This window comes from Haliaeetus albicilla, chromosome 6 (genome assembly GCF_947461875.1).
Source record: "Haliaeetus albicilla chromosome 6, bHalAlb1.1, whole genome shotgun sequence".
In the NCBI taxonomy this organism is placed as follows: domain Eukaryota; kingdom Metazoa; phylum Chordata; class Aves; order Accipitriformes; family Accipitridae; genus Haliaeetus; species Haliaeetus albicilla.
In genome coordinates this window covers 46,760,646-46,783,934 of record NC_091488.1, presented here as the reverse complement: position 1 = coordinate 46,783,934, position 23,289 = coordinate 46,760,646, and the positions used below count along the sequence as shown (strand labels likewise).

The window sequence follows — 23,289 nt, the reverse complement described above, 5'->3', positions numbered from 1 at the left end:
CAGCTGCCCGCCCGCCCGTTGGAAGCGCTCCCGGCGGCGGGGCTGCTCCCGCTCCCGCCCCGCGGCCCTCCCTCCCCCTCCCCCCGGGAACCCGCCGCGTTGGGGGCGGGGCGAAGGCTGACTTTTCCCGCGCTCGAGGCGCGCGCGGCGGAGGGAAGAGGGCGGGGTCCGGCTCCTGCGCGCGTCGGCGAGGCGGGTTAAGAGAGCGCATCCCCGTTCCCCATATAAGGAGGGACTAATGGGTGGGCGCCCGATTGGGCTATTCAAATGAGCCGTCCGCCTGGCAACAGGTTTCCTATTGGCTGCCGCGGGTAAGCCTGCTGGCAGGGTGTGTGTAGAGGGGGGGTTGCAGGGATGGTTGCTGCAGTGAGGCGGGAGGGGCCGCTGGCACGTGGGGCGGTGGGGCAGGCGAGGGTGTGAGGCGGTGGTGGGCCGCGCCCCGGCCTGTGGGCTTCTGCTTGGGTTCAGCCTCCCCTTCTGTGGGTGCTCCCTTTTTGGGGGGTCCTGGCTGGTGTCCGGGGTGGTTTGTGAGGAGAGTGGCCTGAAGCAGACTGTTTTGAAGCAGCCAGGCAGCGTGGGGTGCAGGCGTTGCCTGCCTCCGGCACTTAAAGTGGGGAGGCCTAGGTGGTGTGAGCAGGGCCGTGCCTCTGTGTTCTCAGCTCTGTGTGCTACTCCATGGTAGCATGGCAGGTGTTAGGGCCAGGGCACCTGTGAGCTCGCCCCTCCCCAGTGCTGCTGTGATGGCCTGCTGATGCTCTTTGGTGAGGGCAGCTCAAACTGCCCACTGCTGGTTTGGCCTCCTGGCTCTGGCGGTGAGCGGTGGCTCAGCCAGGCAGCTTAGGGCGTGCAATACTGACGCCTGCCGCCTGCCTGGGAAACCGGGCTCTTCCCGGCCCCCACCGGCTGTGGAGGCGTTGGCGATTGCCTCTGGGCAGGGGGGGAGCCCACTGAGAAGGGTCACCGCCCAGCTCTTGAGTCTCCTTTTAAGCACAGGTCCTTTCTGCAGAACGGCAGGTTGTGTCTTGCAGCCGCGGGGATTTGTTGCTAACTAAACAGATGTTCCTATAGCCGTGCTTCAGACCATTGTTTATCAGCTTGAGCAGACCGGGATGACTAAATTCCCTTTACCTTTCCCAGAAGATTTATGTTGTCCCACTCTTAGTCACAGGCACGCACAAAAAATCTGCATGCATTTGCAAGCCTACATATAAAACTAAGCGTGCACATGAGTACATATGGATGTACACGTGTACACAGCCATTCTCACAGGTACAAGGCAAGGTTATTAAGCCATCTGGTTGGAAAATGTGTTTAGGCACACAAGCCCTTCTTGTCTTTCTGATACAAACTCAGTAAGCCACTGTGCAAAGTCAGGATTTAAAACTGGTGCTCTGAGTTTAATGGAATGTGTTTCAGTTTGAGCATTTAATAGAAAAAGCAGTTGGTACTTGTGGAACAGGGAGGGTGATAAGTACATATCTCCTGAAGGAAAGTATGAAAGAGATTGGATAAATTGTAATCTGTGTGACAGGGACGTAGGAAGTCCCCACCTTGTCATCCCGTCTCCCCTGCAGCTACGGCTGTTTCTCTCATGATCTAAATCTATGTTCTTCCTAGCTACACACAGTGCATAGTGCCTGCCCCAAAGAAATTGTCATGTAACCCAGACACACAGATCTAGGCTAGTACCAAAATAACAAATCATGAAAATGCATGCATTAATTTTTTTTTTTCCCCCTACTGTTTCACAAAGCCCCTCTGGCCAATTTCTCAGGTCTAGCTGCTATCAGTGTTCAAGTACCCCCTTTTTTATCCCTCTCTTCTGCAAGAGGAAAATCTTAATTTCTGGACCTACACCCAAAAATATGAGCCAAAACATCTATAAAGTGGCCAGATGTTGTTCCTCTCTGCTTCTGCTTGTCAGGAGACGCGTGGCTCGTGGCTCTGCTGTTCTCTTCACCAGTCCAGGTTTTTTATCCTTTTTCCTTCAGAGGCTCAGCTACTGAAAATGCAAAACTACACCAGCACGCATCCCCTGGCAGAGACATTTTCATGTTAATGCCCAAACAGGCTTTGACACAACATCCTAGAGGGGAGAAAGCAACGATTGTATTCAGCGATGTCGCTGTGCCCAACGCGCCTTCTTGACACAGACAGCGCACCCACAGATGCAAATAGACAAACACCTGTTTGTGTAAGGGAAGTGTGTTTCCAGCAACCTGTAGGATGGGGCCGTTTGGTCAGCTCTGCAAACTGGTGTGCCGCCTGTGACCTCTCCCTTCCACCCCAGCACTTGCAGTGTGCAGCCTCACATTTTCCCTTCCACGCTCCCCACCATAGCCTCTTTGCAATTGTTACCCTCATCTGTTGCTTCTCAACTTTTGCCTCCTACCTGTGTTCTTGGCAGCATTCTTCCCGTGGCCCTTACCCTGGCTTCTCTTTGCGACATCCTTTATGCCAGCTACAAAATTCATCTCGTGCCCCCCCAGCCTTTTTCCACCTGTCCCATTTTGCCCTGCATGCCTGTATCAGCTATATTTTTCCCCTTAAATCTGGTGTGAAACTCTTCCTCATGCCTTGTGACATGCCCATTTCTGCATCCCAACTCTTCTTGCCCTTCAGATCTTGATGGTGAGATTCTCTTGCCTTCTAGTGTGCAGCTGCTTTGCTCAAGCCCCAAGGGCATCCCTTAACTGTCTCACTTAACTCTTCCTTGTGTCTTCTGCTCCTCCATCTGATTTGTGCCACTCTGCATTTCGTCTGCCAGATCAATTTGCAACTTTTCTCTTCTTCCCTCTCCCATCTGTGTTTTCCCCTTCGTTGCAAATGTGAGTATACTCATTGTGCGGTCTGTGGATGCGAGTCCCTTTTCAGTATGTTCCGTAATCTTTGCCTCAAGTTGCTTTGCTAACTCAGCAGAATATATTCCATCCTTTTCGGAGTCTTAATGGCCTCTGAAAGACAAAAATGAGGGAGGTACAGAAGTTACATGATATATCATTGTTTGGGAACATAGACAGATACTATCCCTGCCTGCCTGCAGCCCCAACAACAACATGAATGTAATTTTCTCCATACAAAAAGTTAAAGTTTTTGTGCTGTACCCTGTTTGTGCTTTGTGTTTATGCAGGTGTGTGTGCATGTGTTTAGATGCAGTACCTACCTATTTGTGTACGGTGGTGATATTTTCCCTCTGTTACATGCATTCACTTTTGTAAGTATAGGAAGTATGGTACTTCTCTACCAAGGCATGTGTTAAGCTTGCATGTGCATGTCTTCATTCGTGACCGTGTGCTTGCATATGTGTCTGGGCTTTCACGCATGGCATGTTTTTTTCTGTTTCTAGCACATGAAGGATGCATGCACCTAGAAGCAAATATTTAGGTGTTTTGTTTTAATACCTTGCTAGTCTTGTCACTGTACTCTGTTGTGGGGGGACGGGACTTTTTGTTTATTTTGAAGGCTGAAGTAACTGAGCCATTTTCTGAGCAAAAGCAAAACACAATACTGGTTATTTCAAGAATTTTATTTTGTGAACTAACTCATAAGTGGTTCTGAAACTCTTCCAAACTGTTTGCTGAACAACAAAAGAGTGGAAGGTTGTGTATTTGCATTAACTTTTCTTAGATTTACATAAATTCAGACACAGAGTATCTGTCCTTTCACTTACAGTGAAACTAGCAGAATCTCAATATGCGGAGGGCATGTGTTTGAATGCGTTTATGTATTTAATCCACACTGTTCATCTTTCTGCCCTGTGTCCATTAAAAATCCAGGCAGATAATCAGTTTTCTTCTTCTTTCATGATGCTGTATCCTGAAGTCAAGAGGAAGTACCCAAGAATTCAACCACCGGCCAACTTTGCATAGGGAAATGGCTTCCTGAGAGGCAACACATTTAAATAAGCACTGTGGAGGGCTGGGAAGCAGGGTAGGTAACGTGACGAGAGGAAGCAAGAGGAGTAGAAGGGAGTGACGAGGGGTGACACAGCCTGTCAGAAGACCAGAAAGGGGAGGGAGGTTTTCAATCATGATTTTCGTGAACCTCTCTTTGCTAACACAGCACAGATGGAGGTCGTGGTTCTCAGTCACAGCATGACAGACACAATCTTAACACGAGCAAAATATTCTGAAAGTAATCGCTGCCGTGCAACACAAGCTGCAGCCACCACAAGCTGGCTCTAGCATCCCAAATACGAATTGTCACGTTTGAGGATCAAATCAGAGCTGTCCTTCACTCAGGGTGCCCTTCATCTGAGGTCAGAGTTAGTTGTTGGGTGAGGATTACGTAAGAGGCACAGGTGAAGGGAACCAATGAGGAAATGGCTGTGGGTAGCTCTGACTTCTGATAACGAGGATTTCTTTGTCTTACAGGCGTCCACAGGGGCCCTGGAACATTTGGACGCATTAAGAAGCTGTTTCTCTCTCGTTGGCCAAAATGATCGGTCCCTGGAAGCAGCAGGTAACAAGGCATGATTTTTCAGCGTACTGTTTATTTACCTTCACCACGTGATACTCAGTTTGCTTTTAAAACGCTTCCACCGTGGCTGCCCCTTTGGCCGATGGTGCCGCTGAGGGGGGGAGGCTGCCTGGCAGCAGCCGGCGGTAGGCGGGAGAAGGTGGAGTTGATGGCAGTGGGTGCCATTCACCCCTCTTCCATTTTGCCCTTTGCTCACCTCCTCCTGGCTGCCTGCTGAGCTCCTTCATCCTCCCCTTCCCCTCGCATCCCCCACTGCCTCCAGCACAACCTGGGCAGCTTAAAAAAAAAAAAAAAAAAAAGGAAACGGAAAGACATAGTTAACAGCTTTTATTCGTGACGAAAACAGAAGCAGCCTAAGTAGAGAGTGGGAGAGGAGCAAGATGGGAGTCTTGCTTCTCATTCATGCCCCCACGTGTTTCGTTATTCTAACGTAGCAAATGGCCATCCCCTTGGTGCACGTTAGACATAGCGTGGTGAGAAACCTCTCCTATAAACAGTGCTTTAAGGCAGCTTCTGCATTCCTCGGAACTGTGGGCTTGTCCGTGTTCCAGAAAAAGGTTGTGTTTCCAATTCCTCCTTCCAGGGTTTCGCCCAGCATTTGCCACCAGCACAATTCTTTGCAAGCTAGATTCCCTCGTGATTTGCTGAGCTGGCAATACCACTGGTAACGTGGTCTTTGGTAACGTAGGTTCATCAGGTGTAAGGACTGCCTGTAAGGCTACAGAAATACCCAGTGAGACTGACAGCCTCAGCCTCCAGTCTCATAAAGTCAGCCCTTTGGGTCGCAGGCCACCTGCAGAGGAGCAGCATTAGGGACAGAAACAGGATCTGCAAAGCAGTACTTGTTCCAGACTCTGTTCTATTCCTTCCCTATCTCTGTGTTTGGAAGGCAGCAATGCCTGACTTGAGTATTTGGAAAAAACTGAGGGAGTCTTACCATCTCTAGGACATTTCAGGAGTGGGAGGATCACTGGCATCTGGGGGACAGCAAGTCATTTTATCCCAGATCGGGGGAAAAAAAGAAAAAGAGATGTTTACGTTCTTGCCCAAGAAGCTCTTTACCTGCCTTGGAATCCTGCCACTCGAGGTCAACTCCACTCAAACATCAGGAGAGCCTCGGAGCAAAAGGAAAACACACCGATCAGGAAAGGCTTTCCAGACCGGAGGTCTCTGAAGGATGATTCAGGGTTGCAGAAGAAGCGGCAGAAAGGCTGAGGCGGTGTCAGCAGAGGCTCTGTATGAACTCCAGTGCTCACAGACCAGCTCTGAGCTGGTGACAGGAGCGTGTTTCAGCAGCTCACCCACGAACAGCCTCCCTAAGGAGCACTGCCCGAGCGGTTTGTCGCTGCTTTGCCCACGCCCTGCCCGTGGGATCCATCTCCACCCCGCGATCCTGCACCATGGTGCTATCCACAGCTTCCCTGTCGCTGTGGATGTGAGTTTCATCCTCCGAAGAATGCACATACTGGATACGGGGGGGGACATCTGAAGAGCCTTCTCCGTACACCCAGACACGGGCCTCCATTGAGAGGTCTTCTGTTCTTTCTGGACACCGAGCAGTTTTGAGACCCGCTGTAGCAAGAACTGTTGCCAAGTCCCCTACTCATCCCACCACATAAAGCACGCCACCGGGTCGTTTTCCTCCGTCAGACTCCGAAATCCAAGGACGTGGCTCCTGCCACAACTCTCAACCACATCTTGCAACCTGCTCTTTCCAGTCCTCTGGCCACGGGTTTCGCCTGGCTCCCGCACGCAGTGGGCAGGATGCGACGGTCGACAAAAACATCCCTGAGGAAGCGTGCCCCTGGTCTCGGGCTGGAATGACTCAGTCCGGTCTCTTCCAGCCGGCAGTACCAGAAGGCAACCGGCACTCCCCGGGGGCGGCGACGGAGCCGGTCACCCCACGGATGGGTGGTGTAGGTGCACCGGGTACGATTCCCGGCGGCTTCCCCCCGGGGCCGCGACGACCCGCAACCCGGTTTAACAAAGCACCCTTCCCCGTTTAATAACTGCCCGTAGGCCGTTCCGTGCTCTCTCGGTTACGCCGGCGCGGGTGGCGTTCGCTGCACCCCGCCGCTCCCGCACCCACCGGGGCCGGTTGCGGCGGCGGTTCGGTCTGGCGGCCCCCGCCGCGGGGGTGTCGCCAGGGGGCGCTCTGCCGAGCCGCCCTTCCCGGCTGTAGGGGCGCGCGCGGTGACGTCGGCGAGGGGCGGGGCTCCCCCGCTTCCTTCCCCCTCTCCCCCGGTAAGCACCTCCTCGCGCGGACCGGTCGCGCATGCGCGGAGCGAGCCGGCTGGCGCGGGCGGGGCGGCGGGGACGAGCGCGGTCCCAGGCCGCGATGGGAGCGGAGGCGTGATCGGTCCGCAGGCCTCCTCCTGCCGCCGAAGGAAGGGGAAGGGGCTGCGCCCGCCGCTCGGCACCCACCGGCAGGCAGGCAGGGGAAGGGGACCGGGAGGGCCGCGACGGGGGAGGAAGGGGGGGGCGGGGGGAGTCGCGGCCTATGGCGCGGCGCGGGGGAGCGCTGCCATCACCTGCCCGGGATGGGGGCGATGCGGAGGGAGGGGGGGATGGCGGCAGGTTCCGCTGCTCGCCCCCTCGCCGCCCTCGGCCTGGGTTGTGCTCACTCCCCCCCTCTCCCCTCCGCAGAGGCCGCCCCCGACCGAGGGAAGCATGTTCCGGCTGATGAGGGATGGCGAGCCGGAGGACCCCATGTTTGCTATGTGAGTCGAGCTGGGCATCCTCCCGGGGGGTGGCTGGAGGGACACAGATCATCCCCTGGGGGAGGCGGGGGCTACCCTCCCGTCCGAATAGGCGGGCAAAGGGCCTTCTGGGCTGCGGGAAATAGCGCAACGCAGCTGTCTGGAGAAAAATAACAAACATTCCCTTCAGGGGCAGCGCAGGGAATAACCTGGTTCGCGTCGGTCTGATTTCTGCAATACTAGAGCATGGTCTTGGAGGAAAGCATAATTAAATAAAGTAGGCCAGAAAGCATTGCAACTGTCTGAGGAAGAGAGAGCTGGAATACCTGATCTTTTTCATTGCGTAAGGATTTTTTTTTTCCTTATGCAAAGTAGGATTTCAGTTCAGATAGATAATATATACTGTTCCGTCTAGTGTTTGTTGCTGTGCTGCACAGGAAATCATTAATGGAGCTGGAGAAGACTGCTAAAGTAGTTGTCAAGTTGCAAGGAAATGAGTAAAGAGAAGGCAACAAGTAGTTTTGAAATACGAGTCTTGAAATCTAGCAAAGGCCCCAAGAAGTCTTCCTGGGATTCCTTTTACTGAATGTTTTTGTTTCTGTCCGCAGTCCAGAAATTGGATGCTATCGATAAATTTTGGCAGTGAAGCTATGTTGGCAGTCCTTGCCAAAGCAGATAAGGGATAGACTGTAATACAGTAAGAATTTGATTATGTTAAGCACGGCACTACTAGAAATTTGGTAGAATTAATTTACGTAGAAGAATAAAGTCAAGTTTTTCCTTACAAAATTGGTAATAAGCAAGAACTTTATCAGCTGTAAATAGATTAGCAGGAGAGGAGACCTTGATGTCCCACTTAGTCACAGAATGACTTGTGTTCTCATTGATGTGGCGGGTACGAGTCTAGCTTTTATTACGGGAAGCATTTCTAGTAGAGACAGAAAAGTATTGGTTTGTAGTAGGTGCTTTTGTGATCTCAGGATTATTCTGTGCTGTTGAGGTTATTCATGCTCAGGAGGGATAAGTGCAGACTATAAGATGTGCCAAAAAATGCTATGGTATTTCCCAGACTTTTTGTACTGTGGCCGCTGTGTCTTGTGACCGTTTGTCCTTATTCTCCTTTTTTCTCTCCTTGCTTCTCCAGCATGTGTGAATGCGTACAGCCCTCAAAGTGGAGGCTGCAAAAGAAGGAAAGAAAGGAAAACCAGTTAGGGACCCCAGTTATTGTTCCCTTTCCCTCTCAGATCTGCAAAAGCTGTATGTGGTCTCAGCCTCTTGACAGGTGTACACGTACCATTGTAGGAAAACAGCAGCTGAAGATTACTTGGGGCAAAGGGATGTCACACAGTGTCAGGCCATACAGTCCATTCTGGAGGCTTCAGTCTTGCATTTGAGTGTGTTTGTGCACGGGTACGTGGAGGGGCGAGAGGACGGTATCTAGGATCGCATGCTCTCTGATGCCGTTAAGTGTAGTCCTGTCTTTGCAGCTGAGAGGGTCTTCGAGGACCTCCCTGCAAAATAAAGAACTGCTCTTCTAGAAGGGTTTGATTGTTTTGCAGAGCTGTTAATGTTAAGGGTTTTGATGGCACAAGAGGAAATGAGTATGAAATGATGAGGGTACATGGACAGCAGATCTGAGAAGTGGCTTTCATCTGTTAGAGCAGTGAGGTTCTGGAACAGCCTTGGCTGTGCTTGGCCCTAAAGCATTAGTGGGAGCAGAACACCAAACTACTTCTGAGCAGACATCACTTAGTGCCTGAGAGGGATTCTGTGCTGTAGTACCTTCTATTACAAGAACTCAGATGGGATCCAGAGGTCCCTTCCAGCCCCAAGGATCATCATAAGCAACACTGAGTTCTTGGCATTCTGGATTTTCAGCTTGGAAAGGAATGTACAGTTACATAAGAGAAACTCAAAGTCAGAATGGGTGGATTATGTGGGGCTTTGTCTTCTGTCATTCTTTCCTCACCGTTGTTCTCTCAACCTTTCTGAAAGGGACCCTTTTGCCATCCATCGGCAGCACATGAACCGCATGCTTTCTGGAAGTTTTGGGTTCGGCCCACTCCTTGGCATCACTGATGGGACCACACCTGGGGCACGCCAGGCTGGCCGTAGGATGCAGGTAAGAGGGGCTGAGTACAGGATAGGATTTCTCAAACTGCCTTGATAGCTTTTGTCTTGCACCATTACTGGGTTGGGCATGCCCCTTGCCTTCACACAGATGGTGGATGCAGAATTAATCACTAAAACAGTGGTGGTCTTGTCCTTTTCTTTACTCCACCTGCATTAATACATTGAACGCAACTGCATTCAAGGTTGAATGGGCGGAGGGGAAGAAATACGTGTTATTTCTCAAGGGCATAAATCAATATAACTGGGAGAAACTTAGGAGCATCACCTTCTGTCTGGTTTGTTAAGGATGATACCGTTTGAACCGCCACGAGTCTGTGGGGCACTTTCTTGATCTGTTTGTTGGGCCTGAGTGTTCTCAGTTCTGTTTCTGAGAAGGATGAGGGTATTCTGAGGAGGATCTAGTGTTTGGCTGTTGCAAGGTCATTCTCTGTTCTGTTTTTCTGTTGTCCTGGCAGGCAGGAGCTGTTTCACCCTTTGGGATGCTTGGCATGGTAAGTTCTCTGTTTGTCTGGGTCAAATTAGAGGCTTTCCAAGTAGTGGCTCCATACAGATATTCATCAGCGCTCTGTGCAGTCAGTGCTAAAATGTAGCCATCTGTGAGCAAGACCATCTATCCTAATGGGTAGTGAGGGTGGGAAGGTGTGAAGAGACGAGAATGAGCACTAGATTTATAGTAAACGGAATACGGAAGAGGGCATTGAACTGGAACTGGAGGCAGCTGGTTTCTCTTGGACCTCTCTCATTGCTATATGACTTCAGGCCTTTCCCTTGTTTCCCCTCTAATGTTCTAATCTAGTCTGTGGGCTGTTTAGAGGAGAGAGCGGGGGAGGTTGTATTTGCAGCTTGACCAGAGAAGAGCTCTAAAGCTGTTACAGCACAATATTTCATAGGAATTGGGACAGTTAATACCCGGGAAGAGCAGATAGTCTCTTAATAACCTCATATGTCTGAAAAGAAGCTGTGGATCTGTTTGGAGGTAATGGAGGAATGGTGACGATGTGAGGAAAAGACTTGGACATCAGTAGGCAGAGGTTATTATTCAACCTCCTTTGCCAGTGGTGGTGAATGGAGAAGCCAACAGAATACTTCAAGTGAACAGGACTGGAATGAGAATGGCTGTGTGTATGTGAGAAGCACTGTGCTTAGAGCATGCTGATCTCCGTCATCTACTAAAATAATGCAGTGGAAATAGGTTATTCCAGATCCAGCAACTTTAGCTGCCTTGCTCTGCAGGATTGCCTCAGTGAAAGAGACTAAGTGTCCTGGAATTGTTGTAGCTCAGGGAAGGATTAAGAATACAAACAGATAGACTTCAAAGGATAATAATGCTGCGGGAGTACTGCTGTGCTGGAGATGAGAACAAGAGGCTACTCAAGGAAACAAAAAAATCAGCAAGTTTAAACTGACATAGTAATTTTGTTTACATATTGCACAATTAACCTGTGGGACTTGCTGGCCCAGTATATTACTGCAGCCTTAGGTTTACAAGATTAAAAAGTCAGGTGTTTGTAGGGAAAATAAGAAAACTTGTTATTATGTTAGAAAGAATACAATCAATGGAAACTTCCTTGTGGTTTAAATTAAGACTTGACAGTGATGAGGTGAAAACATCATCGAGGACTACTGTCTTATGGTTAAGATCACTGTTGGTGCACATCCTGAGATTTTTTTCTCTGAGCTTTGCTGAGTGCCCGGACTTGCAAACCCCAGTGCATCGGGAGTCAGGCCCAAACTAAAAGAACAACCTTTGCTGTATCCAGAGATATGGAGAGCCAGAACACGGTGGCAATGCAGCCTGAGAGAACGGCAACCCCAAATTCTGTTTTTTTCCTGCACTACTGAACGAAAGGGAAAAGAACAAGGCTTTTCTTCTTAGGCAGCGGGTTTTTTTGTCCCTTGCAGATAGTTTGTTGTTCTTTCCTCCTGTATCTTTCCAAACTGACTATTCTTGTGTTCTCTTTTGCTTTTTATCAGGCAGGTGGCTTTATAGATATGTTTGGGATGATGAACGACATGATTGGAAACATGGTAAGAACCCTCCATAAACCAGTCTGTATTGAGGGGAGTACTGAGGGTGCTTCTGCCGTCCCCTCTATCGTCTCCCACCTTATTGTGCTCTTTTGGTATGGGCTGTGCTCAGGCTGCCGAGGCGGCTGAGGCTGTGAGCCTTGCTTCATGACCGGGATTCGGTGATAGAGAGCTTGTTCCTGAGGCATACCCTCTGAGGGCAGGGAGGAGAGATGGGTGAGGAAGGAAGTGTGGGGGTAGACTTGTTTAGCAAGAAACAAGAATTAATTTAACAGGAAGATGTATTCTCCAGAAAGATGGACCCATGGGGATTATATTCTTCCTATTGTAATTTCTTCCTACTTTGTTGTATAGAGAGAGAATTAACTGCCATCTCTCCTTCCCTCCCATTCCTTCTTTATACCATTCCCCTTTTCTTCTTGCAGGAGCATATGACAAGTGGTGCTAACTGCCAGACGTTTACCTCCTCAACTGTCATCTCGTATTCCAACCTGGGTGACGGGCCCAAAGTCTATCAGGAGACCTCGGAGATGCGTTCAGCACCTGGCGGGGTAAGGAGGAGACTGCAGTGCGTCTTCCCAGCACGAGGCTGCTGGTTTTGCTGTGGGTGGATAGACTTCGTTCGGTGGCTCAGTGCTGGCCACCCACAGCACTTCTGCTTTGCAGTCAGTTGCGGTTCGCGGAGCGCGTTGTGACTCACTGAACCATGCTGAGGGCCACTGGGAGGGGATGGGAAGTGCTGGCAGGGGGAAATCCATTTTTCCCTCTTCATTATGTTGCGTCTGACATCCTGGGAGTGGTGGCAGTGCAACATGACTGAAATACTGCAGGCAAGAATCGGAGTGCCTTATGGGGCTGGGAGAAGGAATTAAAACATTGATCCTACATGGGAATCTGCCCTCAGATCCGTGAGACTAGACGGACCGTAAGGGACTCGGACAGTGGCTTGGAACAAATGTCGATTGGACACCACATCAGGGAGCGGGCCCACATCATGCAGCGGTCCCGGAACCATCGCACGGGGGACCAGGAGGAGAGGCAGGACTACATCAACATGGATGAGAGTGAGTACTGCCCGTGTCCTCCTCCCAGCAAACCCCGGTGCCGCTTCCCCACCTCCTCCCCCTCTGAGCTTGTTCTTTCCTTACACAGGCGATGCAGCTGCATTCGATGACGAGTGGAGGCGAGAGACGTCCCGTTTCCGACCGCAGCGGGGCCTGGATTACCGACGTCATGAAGGCAGCAGCGGCCGGCGGGCTGAAGGGACTCGTCTTGCGATCCAGGGTCCTGAGGATTCTCCCTCCAGACAGTCCCGTCGGTATGACTGGTGAACCCAGAGCAGACCTTGTGGGGGGTGCAGCGTGGCCACCCCCAAATCTACCTACACGCTCTTGTAAGTCTTAACAGGTTTTTTTTCCTCATCTTCCACTGCGTGGTTGCCTCTTAGCCGTATGATTTTTTTTTTTTCATTGCCCCAGTCTTGTATTATTTTGAAGTGTCGGTTGGAAATGGGTTTTCCCACTTAATCTAGAGAGCAGGGGAGGATGTGAATTTTGAGAAAATACTGTTCTGAAGGGGAAGGTGGAAGCTGTTTAAGTTAGTTTTGTCATCAACAAAGAAGTGTGGTGTCAGCCTTAACTGCTGGTTGAGATGGTATGAAATGATGTGGGATTGCAATCTGTAGAGTGTTTATACTGTCACTGTATAGAACTTAGAGACCATTTGCTGTCAATCCTGGTGCCTGCTCTCCTGTGTTTTGAATAGGGTTCACTAGGATGCGATCTAGTGCTTGAAAAGGGACTTTTTTCCTTTTTTTTGATGTCTAGACATCAGGTTTAAACATGCCTCTATCTGTCTTCTGTGCTGCTTTCTAGTCACTGCTTACTCTTTTTATGTATGTTCTCTGTTTCCCTTCTGCCCAGGTACAGACGGTGAAACTCTGAAGCCCCTTCAAAGCACCACTTGGACCCTCCTCAAATTTAGTATTAACCTCCCTCCCACTTAAGAATTGAAACAAAGCAACTAATCTTCTGCATTGCTCTTTTTTGCCCCATTTGGGTGCTGCAGTGGGGCGTGGGGAATCTCACTGACGTGCAAGGAACGCGTTAATTGCCCATTCCCTTTCTGCTCTCCCTTGGTTCTGTTCTTTCTGCCAGTAGTGGTGGGCGTGAGGAGCTGCCACCTTGCCTCTTCCATCCTTTCCACTCTTTCTGTGCTGGGTTGGGCTGGTTCTGAAGTTTGTGTTTAGTCCCCTGGGAAAGAAAGATGAGGGAATTCTGCTAGAACCCTGTGTCGGTCCCCTCACCGGGACAGAGGCTTCGATTCCCTTCCTGCTCCTTGGTGCAGCTATGGAGAAGCAGAAGGATGTGTGCGTTAGAGAAGGGAGGAGCAGAACAAAAGCTGGATCAGCCTGTGGGCCCCCCTGACCCCTCTTCAATCAGCTCCCCCACTTTTTTAATTTGTGAAACTTGTAACTAGATGTTTACTGAATAAAGAAACAAACTGTAAAGGATTGTTGGATCAGTCTTTACCTTCAGCTGACCTAATTGTGCCTGCTGTGGAATTAAGTAACCTCTTTCATACCCTTGGGAAAGTGCTCAGGAGAAACTTGGTGTTTAATTCTAAGGCTTTGTTTTCTTACAGGAAATAGCCTTATAGCCTTCCCACATAGTTACAAAGTGAGATAATGCTTAACATGGCAATTGTGAAAGAAGACCCAAGAACCCACCGTTTGCAAAAATACCCTTTAATTGCTGTAGTTTTACTGTGCACTCAAGGGAGATTGGTTGGTCTTTCTTGCTGCCTGGTCATCTGTGCAGCCCTGAATTGGGCCTCTGGGGTTCCTGCACAGCCAGGGAACGTTTCCACTATTTTCTTATTTCTCTGCAACTGAGGCCAATGTTGTTGCGAATGACCTTAACTTCTTCAGTATTAGGTGAAACTTGAGAGGCATTAGGAGTACAGGACAGGGAAAATCTGGGTTCTTGGGCTGGTTCCCTGACGTAAACCTTTTCATCAACTCGTTCAGAACAGAAGGCAGGAAATTGAAGCATGACTTACACGGGGAAGTGGTGTGCCAGGATCTTGCCGTTTTGTACGTATGGGCCCTAACAGAGGGACAGACACCTCGCTGAGGACTATCTTGCCCTGAAAAAAAGGATGCAGAATCCAGCCCTGGAAAGCTTAGGGCAGAGTTTGCATGTGTTCCACCCTTCAAGGAAGCGCAGGGCAGAGCCTTAGCTGATGGCAGGCTCTGTCACCACTTCCCTGTGCTGTTTTGTCACATAGCAAACCCCAGCAGAGGTCCTGGTCTTCAGGTGATGGCTCCTAAGTTGGAGAGGTCTCCCCAGCATCTGGGAGAGTGAAGGGAGGGACCTCAGTTGAGACAGTGAAGTTAGAGGGGGATAAGCCAGCTGCCCCTGGGAGTGGACTGAGTTTCTGGAGATGTCCTGGTCAGGGCAGGCCCTGAAGAGAGCAAGGCTGAAGGAGGAGCTACACAGAAAAAAGCAGGGCTTGGGAGAGGTTTAGTGGAAGACGAGTCCTCTTGGGGTTGCCAGACTTTGAAAGAAGGAACTGGAGCAATGGCAGCCCTCATCTCAGTGGTGGTCTTGAGCTGGTCTGAGAGGTGGGACGTGGTGTTTTGATCCAGCGAAGAACCAGCTGAGCTCAAAAAGGTGCTTACAGCATCGAGAGGGTGGTGGTAACCAGCTGCGAAGTCCTGGCTGTGCTTTAAGGCGATGTCTGAGAAAGAAAACAGTGAGATGGGGGCATGGTGGTGGTGGGGATTAACTTTGACCTTTAAGATGTGAGGATCCATTCCTTTTTGGGCATGGAATTCCTCATCTTGATCTAATCCCTAATCCTTTTATCTGGATTCAGCCTCTGCACCATGTTGGGTGCCATCCTGCTTACAGATCTGGGAGCGTTGGGTGCTCTTGCACCCCCTGCGCCAGAGTGCAATCTACCCAGCTGCTCTTTCCAAGATCTTGGCCTTCTCCAGGCGTGACAAGGCTCTGGTGGTCTAGGGAAATGGAAAAGAGGTTCAGTTAGAGGAGGACCTTGTGTTAAGGCTGGGAAGCAGAGACAGGAGCCCAAGAGAGAATTCTAGAGATTCCAAACCAAAAAACAAGTATGGGAAGTGTATTGGGAGGGTCTCCCCATTGCTAGTCCCGAGGCTGAGATGGTGTGTTAACCTCCGACTTCAGAGAGTAGGAGGGTTTTTTTCCCCAAAGAAGGGAACCTCCCTTGGCTCCTGCAGGCCTGGGAGGCTGATCTTCACCTGCTGCTCAGGGTTCTGCTGAAGGAGCCTTCTCAGCTGCTCCAGGCTCCGGGCACAACGGTGCTTTTTGGTCAGTGGCTTGAGGGACTTTAAAGAAGAGGAGAGAATGTGAAGGCAAGGAGAGGGAGGGCAGATCTGTACCCCAGCGGGAGTAAGATGGACTGCCACCGGTGCCTTTTGCTGAGCAATTGCGAGTTGTGCTGGGCAGGGGGGGGGGGGCTCTCCCTTTCACCGATACCCTGGTTTGACGAAAATTAACTTACTGATCGCTGACGGAGGTTATTAATCCAATGGCAGAGCATGCAGAGAATTGCACGGAGGTCACAAAAAGGTATGTGCGCACAACCAGTGCTTTAGTCCTCTTCCTCTGTCTTTAGACAAGCTGTGAGAAGCTCCAAGTTGTAAGCAGGTGTCCGAGTCTGTGCGTGCAGCACTGCTCTGAGCTGCCTGAAAACGAGAACACCGGCGCAATCAGAAAGCCCACCTCTGTTACACCACCCTGACTTCGGCATTTAGACCACACCTACGTCTGGTTAATTTTTTTCCCATTACAGTTCCAAGTGAAATGGTTTCCTGTTAAAAGTAGACCACCTGCTGTATGGGGGCAAGGGGAAGGCCTGGGATGAGTCTCTTACGTTTGTGAGATGTCTGTGACAGCTCTTCCAGCAGGATGGAGAAAGAGAAGGTTGGATGTTCCCAACATGAAAGTCAAACGGCGTTCGTTTAAGATGCGCAGGGCGTGGTTCCAAGTCGTCCTTATCCATCTGATGGAGACAAAATCCGTTCTCACTCCTTCTCCCACAGCTGTCACCTTCAGATGGGACTAGTTGAAGCACCAAAGCAATGCAGTTCAGTGGTACTTCGGCATCTTGCTAAGGCGTAAGTAGAGCATCTGGAGTGAGACGGAGGGAGCTGCTGTGCTTAAAAGGGGGGGGTGAGGAAGGGGAGGTGGGCAGGATGAGGTGGAGAGAGGCTGGAAACACTGGTGGAAAGACAGATGATAGAACCTCAGATGAGAGCACATTAGCTACACATGAATAGAAACGTAAGGGGGATTGTTTGCTGTATATTCAGTTTTCCATATTCAAAAATTTATCATGAAAGTAAGAGCCATTAGAGCTAGTGGGAACTTTGTCCTTAATTAGTTTTGTCGGAAGCTCTGTGCACCTTTCACTGTCCTTTTTAAAGCTTTGGAGAGCAAACACTGGGGAAGTACGATGAGCCTGGGAAAGTTAACCTTGCGCCCATATTTGTAAACAGTAAATGAGATGCTATCTGCAGCTGTAAACCAGGTAAACTGACATAAAGTCAAGCTAAGAGATGGAAAATACATTAAATTTAAAAATAAAAGGATGTATCAGTTTTCATAATGTTCTCAATCTCACTTTCTTGAAATTGTTCCGGTCCAACAGGAACATTTAATGTAGTATTTTCTGATTAAATCATGAGTTGGGTTAACAAAGGCATGACAGCAACCTAAAGTTAAAGGTTACACCAGCACAAGGTATCTTACTTAGCCACACAAGACCATGCTCTGATTTGAGATTAATTATTAAAACAACAAAAGGGCCGGTTTTACACATTTTAGTTCACTGATAGATTTCAAGTAATGAGGGGAAAAAGAGACCCCAGAATACGAAATTATTTCGAGTAGGATGCTGTTCTGAAACAAATGCTCATTAGTAACTTGATTAATGATCTGAAAGAAGATATTAAACCAGTGCTGATGAAGCTTTCAGAGGACCCAAGGAACAATGAAAGTGATAAATGATGGAAAAAGATGAGATGCGCAGAGCAGTCCGTAACTATTGGTGTGGTGGTTATTTATAAACAATAAGTATTTCTGGCTGCACTGAAGGCAGAAAGACATTGATCTGGGAACATAAAGGTGGTCTGTGCTCTTTCAAGATGGAGGACTGTTTTCTGGAAATGCCGGGGGACTCCGAAAAGAATTAGGGGATCGGGAGACAACCAAGTACATGAATGGCACTTGCGTAATTCTTCATCTGTGGAGATGGGTTACACTGGGATGCATTAGCCTGCATTCACCAAGAAGGGAGGTAAAGTTTGTCCCCTGTATCAGAATAGTGAACCCATTGTGTGAAATCTGAGTATACGACACTAAAAAGGACACCAAAGATTAGGAGGACTCTCGAAGGGAGAAACAAGGATGACTTGAAGCCTGGAGCCGCTGACTGGCACTACAAGATATCACGAGCTCAAGACTCCTGTGTCTGAGCTCATCCTGCTCCAGCACGGGCTGGCGTTACCTCTATGGGACTGAGGCTTTTGACAGTAGAGGGCTCTTCAACCTAGCAGAAAACCTGCAGCTACCTGATGATGGAACTGGAAATGAGATGCAGACCTTTCTTTACAGGAGAGTGTGATCATTAGAGCATACCTGGGGTTTCCAGCTCTCGCTACTCCAAAGCTAGATGGGGTGTCTCAAAAGAGAAGTTGGAAAGCGGGCACGGGAACGGGGTGAGGTAGCTCTTGGCCACTTGAGAAGCCAGAAGATGTGATTATACCTGTCCCTTCAGGATTAAAAATCTATCAATCAGAAAGGAAAGCAGGCTGGCACACTGCTAGACTGCAGGGGAGGGTGGGAAGGGGGAGAGACCTGGTGACTTGATGGGGATGTCAAAGCACATGGGACCACAGAGCGAGCTGCAGGAAACAGAGCGGTCCGTGGGGACAAAGGTTTGTTTGGGAAACAAATGTGCACTTCTGTGGGGCAGGAGTGTAAAATTCCACAGGCAAATGCCACTCCTGTGGCACCAACTCCAGTGTAGGAGGACAACAGGAATTAAAATAGACCTCAATACCGGGCCGAGGTTAAAAATCACTTGTTTGATTTTGCAACATCTTTCTACTTTCCAAAACACGCTAAAAAAAAAAAGGACTTTTTCAGCCCTGTCTTAAATGTAACTATTTTTTTCCTCCTGGGAATTTTCTTTTTTTAAAGACAACACTTCAAAAAGTATCCCCATGGGGAAACTCCACTTAGGTTATTATTACTTCCCCTGTCTCCTCACATCTGGCTGTTTTGGCTGCCTGGGTTTATAAATCATGAGAGCACTTAATACAAACTTGGGCGGGCGGGGAGGAGATACAAAGGAAGGGGAATAGAATAGACACTGCCTATCTCCAACTGTTGATGCCATAACAATCAGAGGTAAGCTGGAAGTAGAGATACTAGCCTCACAATATCCATCCCTCACTAATAAGAGAAAAGGAGATCAAAGGTTGCAAAAAATAAATGTATGAGTAAATAAATAAAACCCAGACATGTTGGATGAGAGTATTGCGCAGGAGGATGTAGGTGGCCTTGAAGGTGTCAGTAACAGCAAAGGGACTAAAGTTAGAAGCACAAAGGCCCTAAAATCAAGACTTTCTTAGCTGTAAACTGGACCCTCTTTGATTATAAGCAGCAGAAAAGAAGACAGACTCAAGATCACCAGTGAATCGTACAATAACTGTAAGCACCTACTGAGGCATCGAGATGACACATGCTGTCGGGAGGCGTTTCTAGTAGCCATAGGTATGCGGTACTGCTACTGTGCAAGATGCTGATCGGAATTCACCTGTGGGAAGAGAACTGGGCTCATTTCTAGCCAAGAAAGCTTTATCTGGAGTGCAAGTAAGAGCAAGCTTCCAGGATAGCCTACAAGCTACAGAGAGCTCACAACGTATGAGGGGGCTGGTTTGATTAGTTAAGCAAAGTGAAGTCTACACTCAAGGGAAATAAACACCAGGGAGGAAGAACACCTTCAGCTAAAGCCACGCTGGCACAGGCACAAGAGAATATAAACTAGCTGTGAATCCATTTAAGCTGGAAATTAGAAAAAACTTTCTAACCACTACAGCAGTCAGGTTCTGGGGCAGCCTGCCAAGGGGACTAGTGAGGACAATAAAATTAACCAGTTTTTGGTTGGTACTTGAGAAGCTTTCGCAAGGGATTATGAGACAGTACCGGTAAGAGATCACACTCGGTCACCAGAAGCCTCCTTCTCACTTCTGCTCCCACCAAACAGATCATCCATCTTCCCACATCCCAAAGCCGGTGCTAAATGCTTCAGCAGCAGATGCAGGGAAACCTGCAGGAGACAGGGCAAAGCCTCTCCAGAAACATTTTCTCTTGATCGGAAGGGGCTGGGGCTTCACTTGTGCCTCAGAGCAGGAGGGTGTAGAATTGCTTTTAACTCACGCACAAGTGCTGCAGTAATTTTGGACGTTCTCATTACCCATATAAGGGTCACGGCTCTTGAATCCAGCTGACATTTTGGTACCTATTGAATTCATCGCAACATGAATATAATTGCACATTGCACAAAGAATTTTTGCAAATGAACTCCTTTCACCAGGAGTGGCAGAGCCTGCCACCAGCAGAGAAGGCAGACAAAAATCCAGCCCAGTTCTGCACTGCACCGGCAGGGATGCTCCCGGAAAACTGGAGCAGCCCTGAAAAGAAACACCCAAGAGGTGGGTGGCTGAGGAACTGGTAGAGAAAGCAGGTGGTTTTTTCCGAGTATTGCAGCTAAGCAGTGACTAGTACTAGGGAATGGGATGAGGAAAGAAGAGCCCTGCAGGTGGGAACACAGACAGACGCCCATGGAGAGGATGGCAGAGAGGGAAAGGGGTCACAGAAGGAAAATGAGCAGCTATTCTAGGGCATATAAAGGAGACAAGAAGGATGTCAGAGATCTGAGAGATGTGCTTGCAGCGGCTGACGTGGACTGTGGGATTCTTCCAACTACTCTACCTTGCTCTGCAGAGCCAGGGCCTCATCCCAGGGCGGGGGGGGGGCGCTGGTCCAGCCGTGGCAAGAGGCAGGCACAACCCTCCATGGCTGCTGTCGGCAGGGAGCCTGCGTGAGAAGGTACGGCCCCGCGGGAAGCAGAACGGGACACCCATCCGTCTGGGTCAGTTCACCCAACAGACCAGACTGTCAGGCACCGACCTTCCACAAAAAAGCCTTCGGAGGGAAGGTGAGCGAATGCCCCATCGGAGCAGAGGTGAGGCATCCCCACGTGAAGCTCGGGGGAGCACACAGCCCCACACAGATACTCTCATACGCACCAGCCCTCCTGTTTGTCAAGAAAAACCCCAAACAAACAAAACCCAAGCCCTTAAATACCTCATTTCGGGGGACAGAGGCAAGGGTGGCCTCAGCAACCCCCATAAACAAAACGTTGGCTCCCTTTGAGGGGAGCCCTGCTGAGGGCCCTTAAGCACAAAGACCACCTCTACCTTCACAGGTCCTCCAGCACAAACCGCTGGAGGATGGGGAGAACCTCGGCCAAGTCCTGCAGGGCGCTTGCCCGGCTGTTAACGCTTCTCCCCACTCACCAGGTACCGACAGGCACCACCACAGACACTGGGCTGCTGGCACCATGCTGTCTGACACCCCCGCCACCTTCAAGAAGGGGAGCAGCAAGCTCCCCACAAGAAATCGTGCTCCTAGTAATGCAATAAGGAGAATTACCATCATTAACCCCCATTCCCAATAAGAATCCATGGTTATGTCTCAGCACAGGGTGGCTGGCAAAAGTCACAGCGACAGAGCCATTCAGGTCCTGTCCTACCTCCTCCCTTTCCTGAATCCAGATGTCCAAGCCCCACGTGCGAGACCCAAAGAGGGATTGCAATGAATCACTGTGCAAGAGTCCTTACACTTCCCGTGCTAGGGCTGGCAGATCTGCTCCTCAAGCCGGGACGAACACTTCTCCATACCCTCTCTTCTATAATCCCCTAAACCTCATTCCTTTGCCAGGGCTTAGGGTGTCATGTGTCCAGGTATTTCTGTTCTGCTCTACTCAGGGTCTGTTTTCTCAGTCTTTTCTTTGGGAAAAAACAGGGTTAAAACACAAAGACATTTAAAATTAAAATGAAAACTTATAATAATGCTCAGTACTTATCTCACGCTTGCCATCTTCAAAGTGATTTACAAATGTTAACTAATTAATTAATCTTCACATCCTCTCTGACTGAAATTCAGTGTCACGGCTGAAGTGAGCAGGAAAATAAAAAGCATGGTTTTCAGGTGAAGGGCAAAGGGAAACCTATGCTCCTGCCCGCTGTTTGCCATCCGGCAAGGCAATTTGCAGCAGTATTTTCATTCTGCACTGCACACCTCATTTATTTTTCAGTCATACCAAAGGTCTGAAGTAATTTTGTCTGCTACCTTCTGCTTCTTTTTTCTTAATGGAGGTCTTAAAAGGTGTTCCCTTTGAAAAGTAAACAAAACAGAACACTTTCAGAGCTGTGCAGGTGCCCCTTGATCAAATACACTTAATCCCAAACTCTTCTGTAATCCGCAACACAACTAGCCTCAAGAGGAACAAATAAAGAGAATGGGAAAGGGGAAGCAAGGCCTACGGCTCCGCTTGGCAAATGCCGCTACCAGAGAATTGAGCTGAGCCTCAGAGAGGAGGGCAAGCCCGATGCCACAAAAAGTTATGGCAGGACACAGGCAGACTCGCACCGGCTGTGATTTAGCCGTGAGGATCCAAGCCCGGGGCTTCAGCACAGCCTAGGGCTGGTGTGGTGAGCCCCTGCAGGACCCTGTGTTGGTCCACACTCTGGTTGCTGTCACCCATGCACGGGGTTTTTTTGCCCACAAGACCGATGCCAGCGTGTGTACGGAGGTCAGGCGCTGCTCTGCCTTGCCGTGCGCTGCACAGGGCGCTCACGCAAGTGCATCACCTTCGACCCGTATGGAGCTCCCAGTGCCAGCTCAGGGATGCTTCCAACTCCACTCCCGGGATCTGCAGCCTGAAACCTGTGGATTCAGGGCGTTTAAAAAGACCCTTTGTGCCCAATAGCCACAACATGCTTAAAGAGAGTAAAACCCAACAGGTCGGAGGAGCCAAGACACTTGGGACAAAGAGCTGTTGCAGCTGCTCTTCCTAAGCGACAGTGGGACTCTTGCAGGGCACAAATACCCTCCTCCATTATTGGTAACTTCAGCTCTCCCTGGAGGGGACACAGGTCCAGCCCAGCTCCCGCCAGACCTCGGCCGGCTGTTAGGACACACGCTTCATCCGGCTGCTCAGCTCCATCCTGAGCCCGTTCTTGCTCCTTTGCCTCACACCTCAACAGCTTTGCAAGCGGTTCCTCTTTTCAAGGGCGTGAGGTGCCAGACATTTGGCAGGTGCTCAGGGCTTGCCAGGTACCACCTCCCCTGTTGGCATCTCGGTCCCAGACTAGCTCTTCCCAGGGAGCAGGGGAATCTTGATGCGCACAGACATCATTGCTTTGCGCAACCGCAAACACAGCGAGCACGGTGACTTTCCTCACCGAGAGAGACAGATGAAGGTGATGTGATGCAGCGGGAGGAAGGCTCAAGGTAATTTAAACAAAAGCTGGAAGCGTTGTCACAAACCCTCCCTGCAACTTACGGAAAACGGGACTCGTCAAGTAGACTTCCTATTGCTGCAAATTAGTCAGACCTCTCGGTGGGTTGAGATGAGCCTGGCTCAGCTGGCCCCTTATGCGCTCCTGCAGCCAGATTTGCATCTCTCCTCTGGGCAACTTCATGCCAAACCTCTCCTTTTCGGAACTTCTGTTGCCAGACGACTACAGCTAAGGGGCTTGATGCCTTGGGGCACAGGATAGGGCAAAGGTGTGGAGCTGCCCTAGCTCTTGGAAAGCTCAGCCAGTGACAGCAGT

General features: G+C 49.9%; 1 protein-coding gene and 2 long non-coding RNA genes across 7 annotated transcripts; 1 reads left to right on the top strand and 2 right to left on the bottom strand.

The window, feature by feature from the left end:
• Nucleotides 1-3,508: 3,508 nt before the first annotated feature.
• LOC138685746 (uncharacterized) lies at nt 3,509-6,604 on the bottom strand. Of its 2 annotated transcripts, XR_011325174.1 has the most exons (3): nt 4,793-6,604; nt 4,676-4,735; nt 3,509-4,448 (listed from the first exon to the last, which is right to left on the bottom strand). It is a non-coding gene; the product is annotated as an uncharacterized lncRNA (long non-coding RNA). The 2 variants fall into 2 exon arrangements; XR_011325173.1 differs by having other exon boundaries at nt 3,509-4,735.
• MLF2 (myeloid leukemia factor 2) lies at nt 3,842-13,848 on the top strand. 4 transcript variants are annotated; one of them, XM_069785998.1, is made up of 10 exons: nt 3,842-3,930; nt 4,374-4,461; nt 7,126-7,199; nt 9,174-9,300; nt 9,767-9,802; nt 11,286-11,339; nt 11,765-11,890; nt 12,244-12,403; nt 12,492-12,732; nt 13,262-13,848. In XM_069785998.1, exons 2-9 carry the CDS (start codon nt 4,438-4,440, stop codon nt 12,668-12,670), a joined length of 780 nt encoding a protein of 259 aa, XP_069642099.1. In that variant the 5' UTR covers nt 3,842-3,930; nt 4,374-4,437; the 3' UTR covers nt 12,671-12,732; nt 13,262-13,848. The 4 variants fall into 4 exon arrangements, with proteins under 4 accessions (XP_069642099.1, XP_069642102.1, XP_069642101.1 ...); XM_069786001.1 differs by lacking the exons at nt 3,842-3,930; nt 4,374-4,461 and adding an exon at nt 6,390-6,408; XM_069786000.1 differs by lacking the exons at nt 3,842-3,930; nt 4,374-4,461 and adding an exon at nt 6,771-6,913.
• A 68-nt stretch (nt 13,849-13,916) lies between these two features.
• On the bottom strand, nt 13,917-19,872 carry LOC104326011 (uncharacterized). Its single transcript, XR_011325175.1, has 3 exons — nt 19,592-19,872; nt 15,882-19,202; nt 13,917-15,705 (listed from the first exon to the last, which is right to left on the bottom strand). It is a non-coding gene; the product is annotated as an uncharacterized lncRNA (long non-coding RNA).
• Between the last annotated feature and the right edge of the window lie 3,417 nt (nt 19,873-23,289).

What these genes read in the sequence shown, in the direction of transcription:
- MLF2 (XM_069785998.1), top strand. Translation starts at nt 4,438, where the DNA reads ATGATCGGTCCCTGGAAGCAGCAG. An exon ending in AGGCTGGCCGTAGGATGCAG is followed by an intron (nt 9,301 to 9,766) that starts GTAAGAGGGGCT and finishes TTGTCCTGGCAG; the next exon opens with GCAGGAGCTGTTTCACCCTT. An exon ending in CCTTTGGGATGCTTGGCATG is followed by an intron (nt 9,803 to 11,285) that starts GTAAGTTCTCTG and finishes GCTTTTTATCAG; the next exon opens with GCAGGTGGCTTTATAGATAT.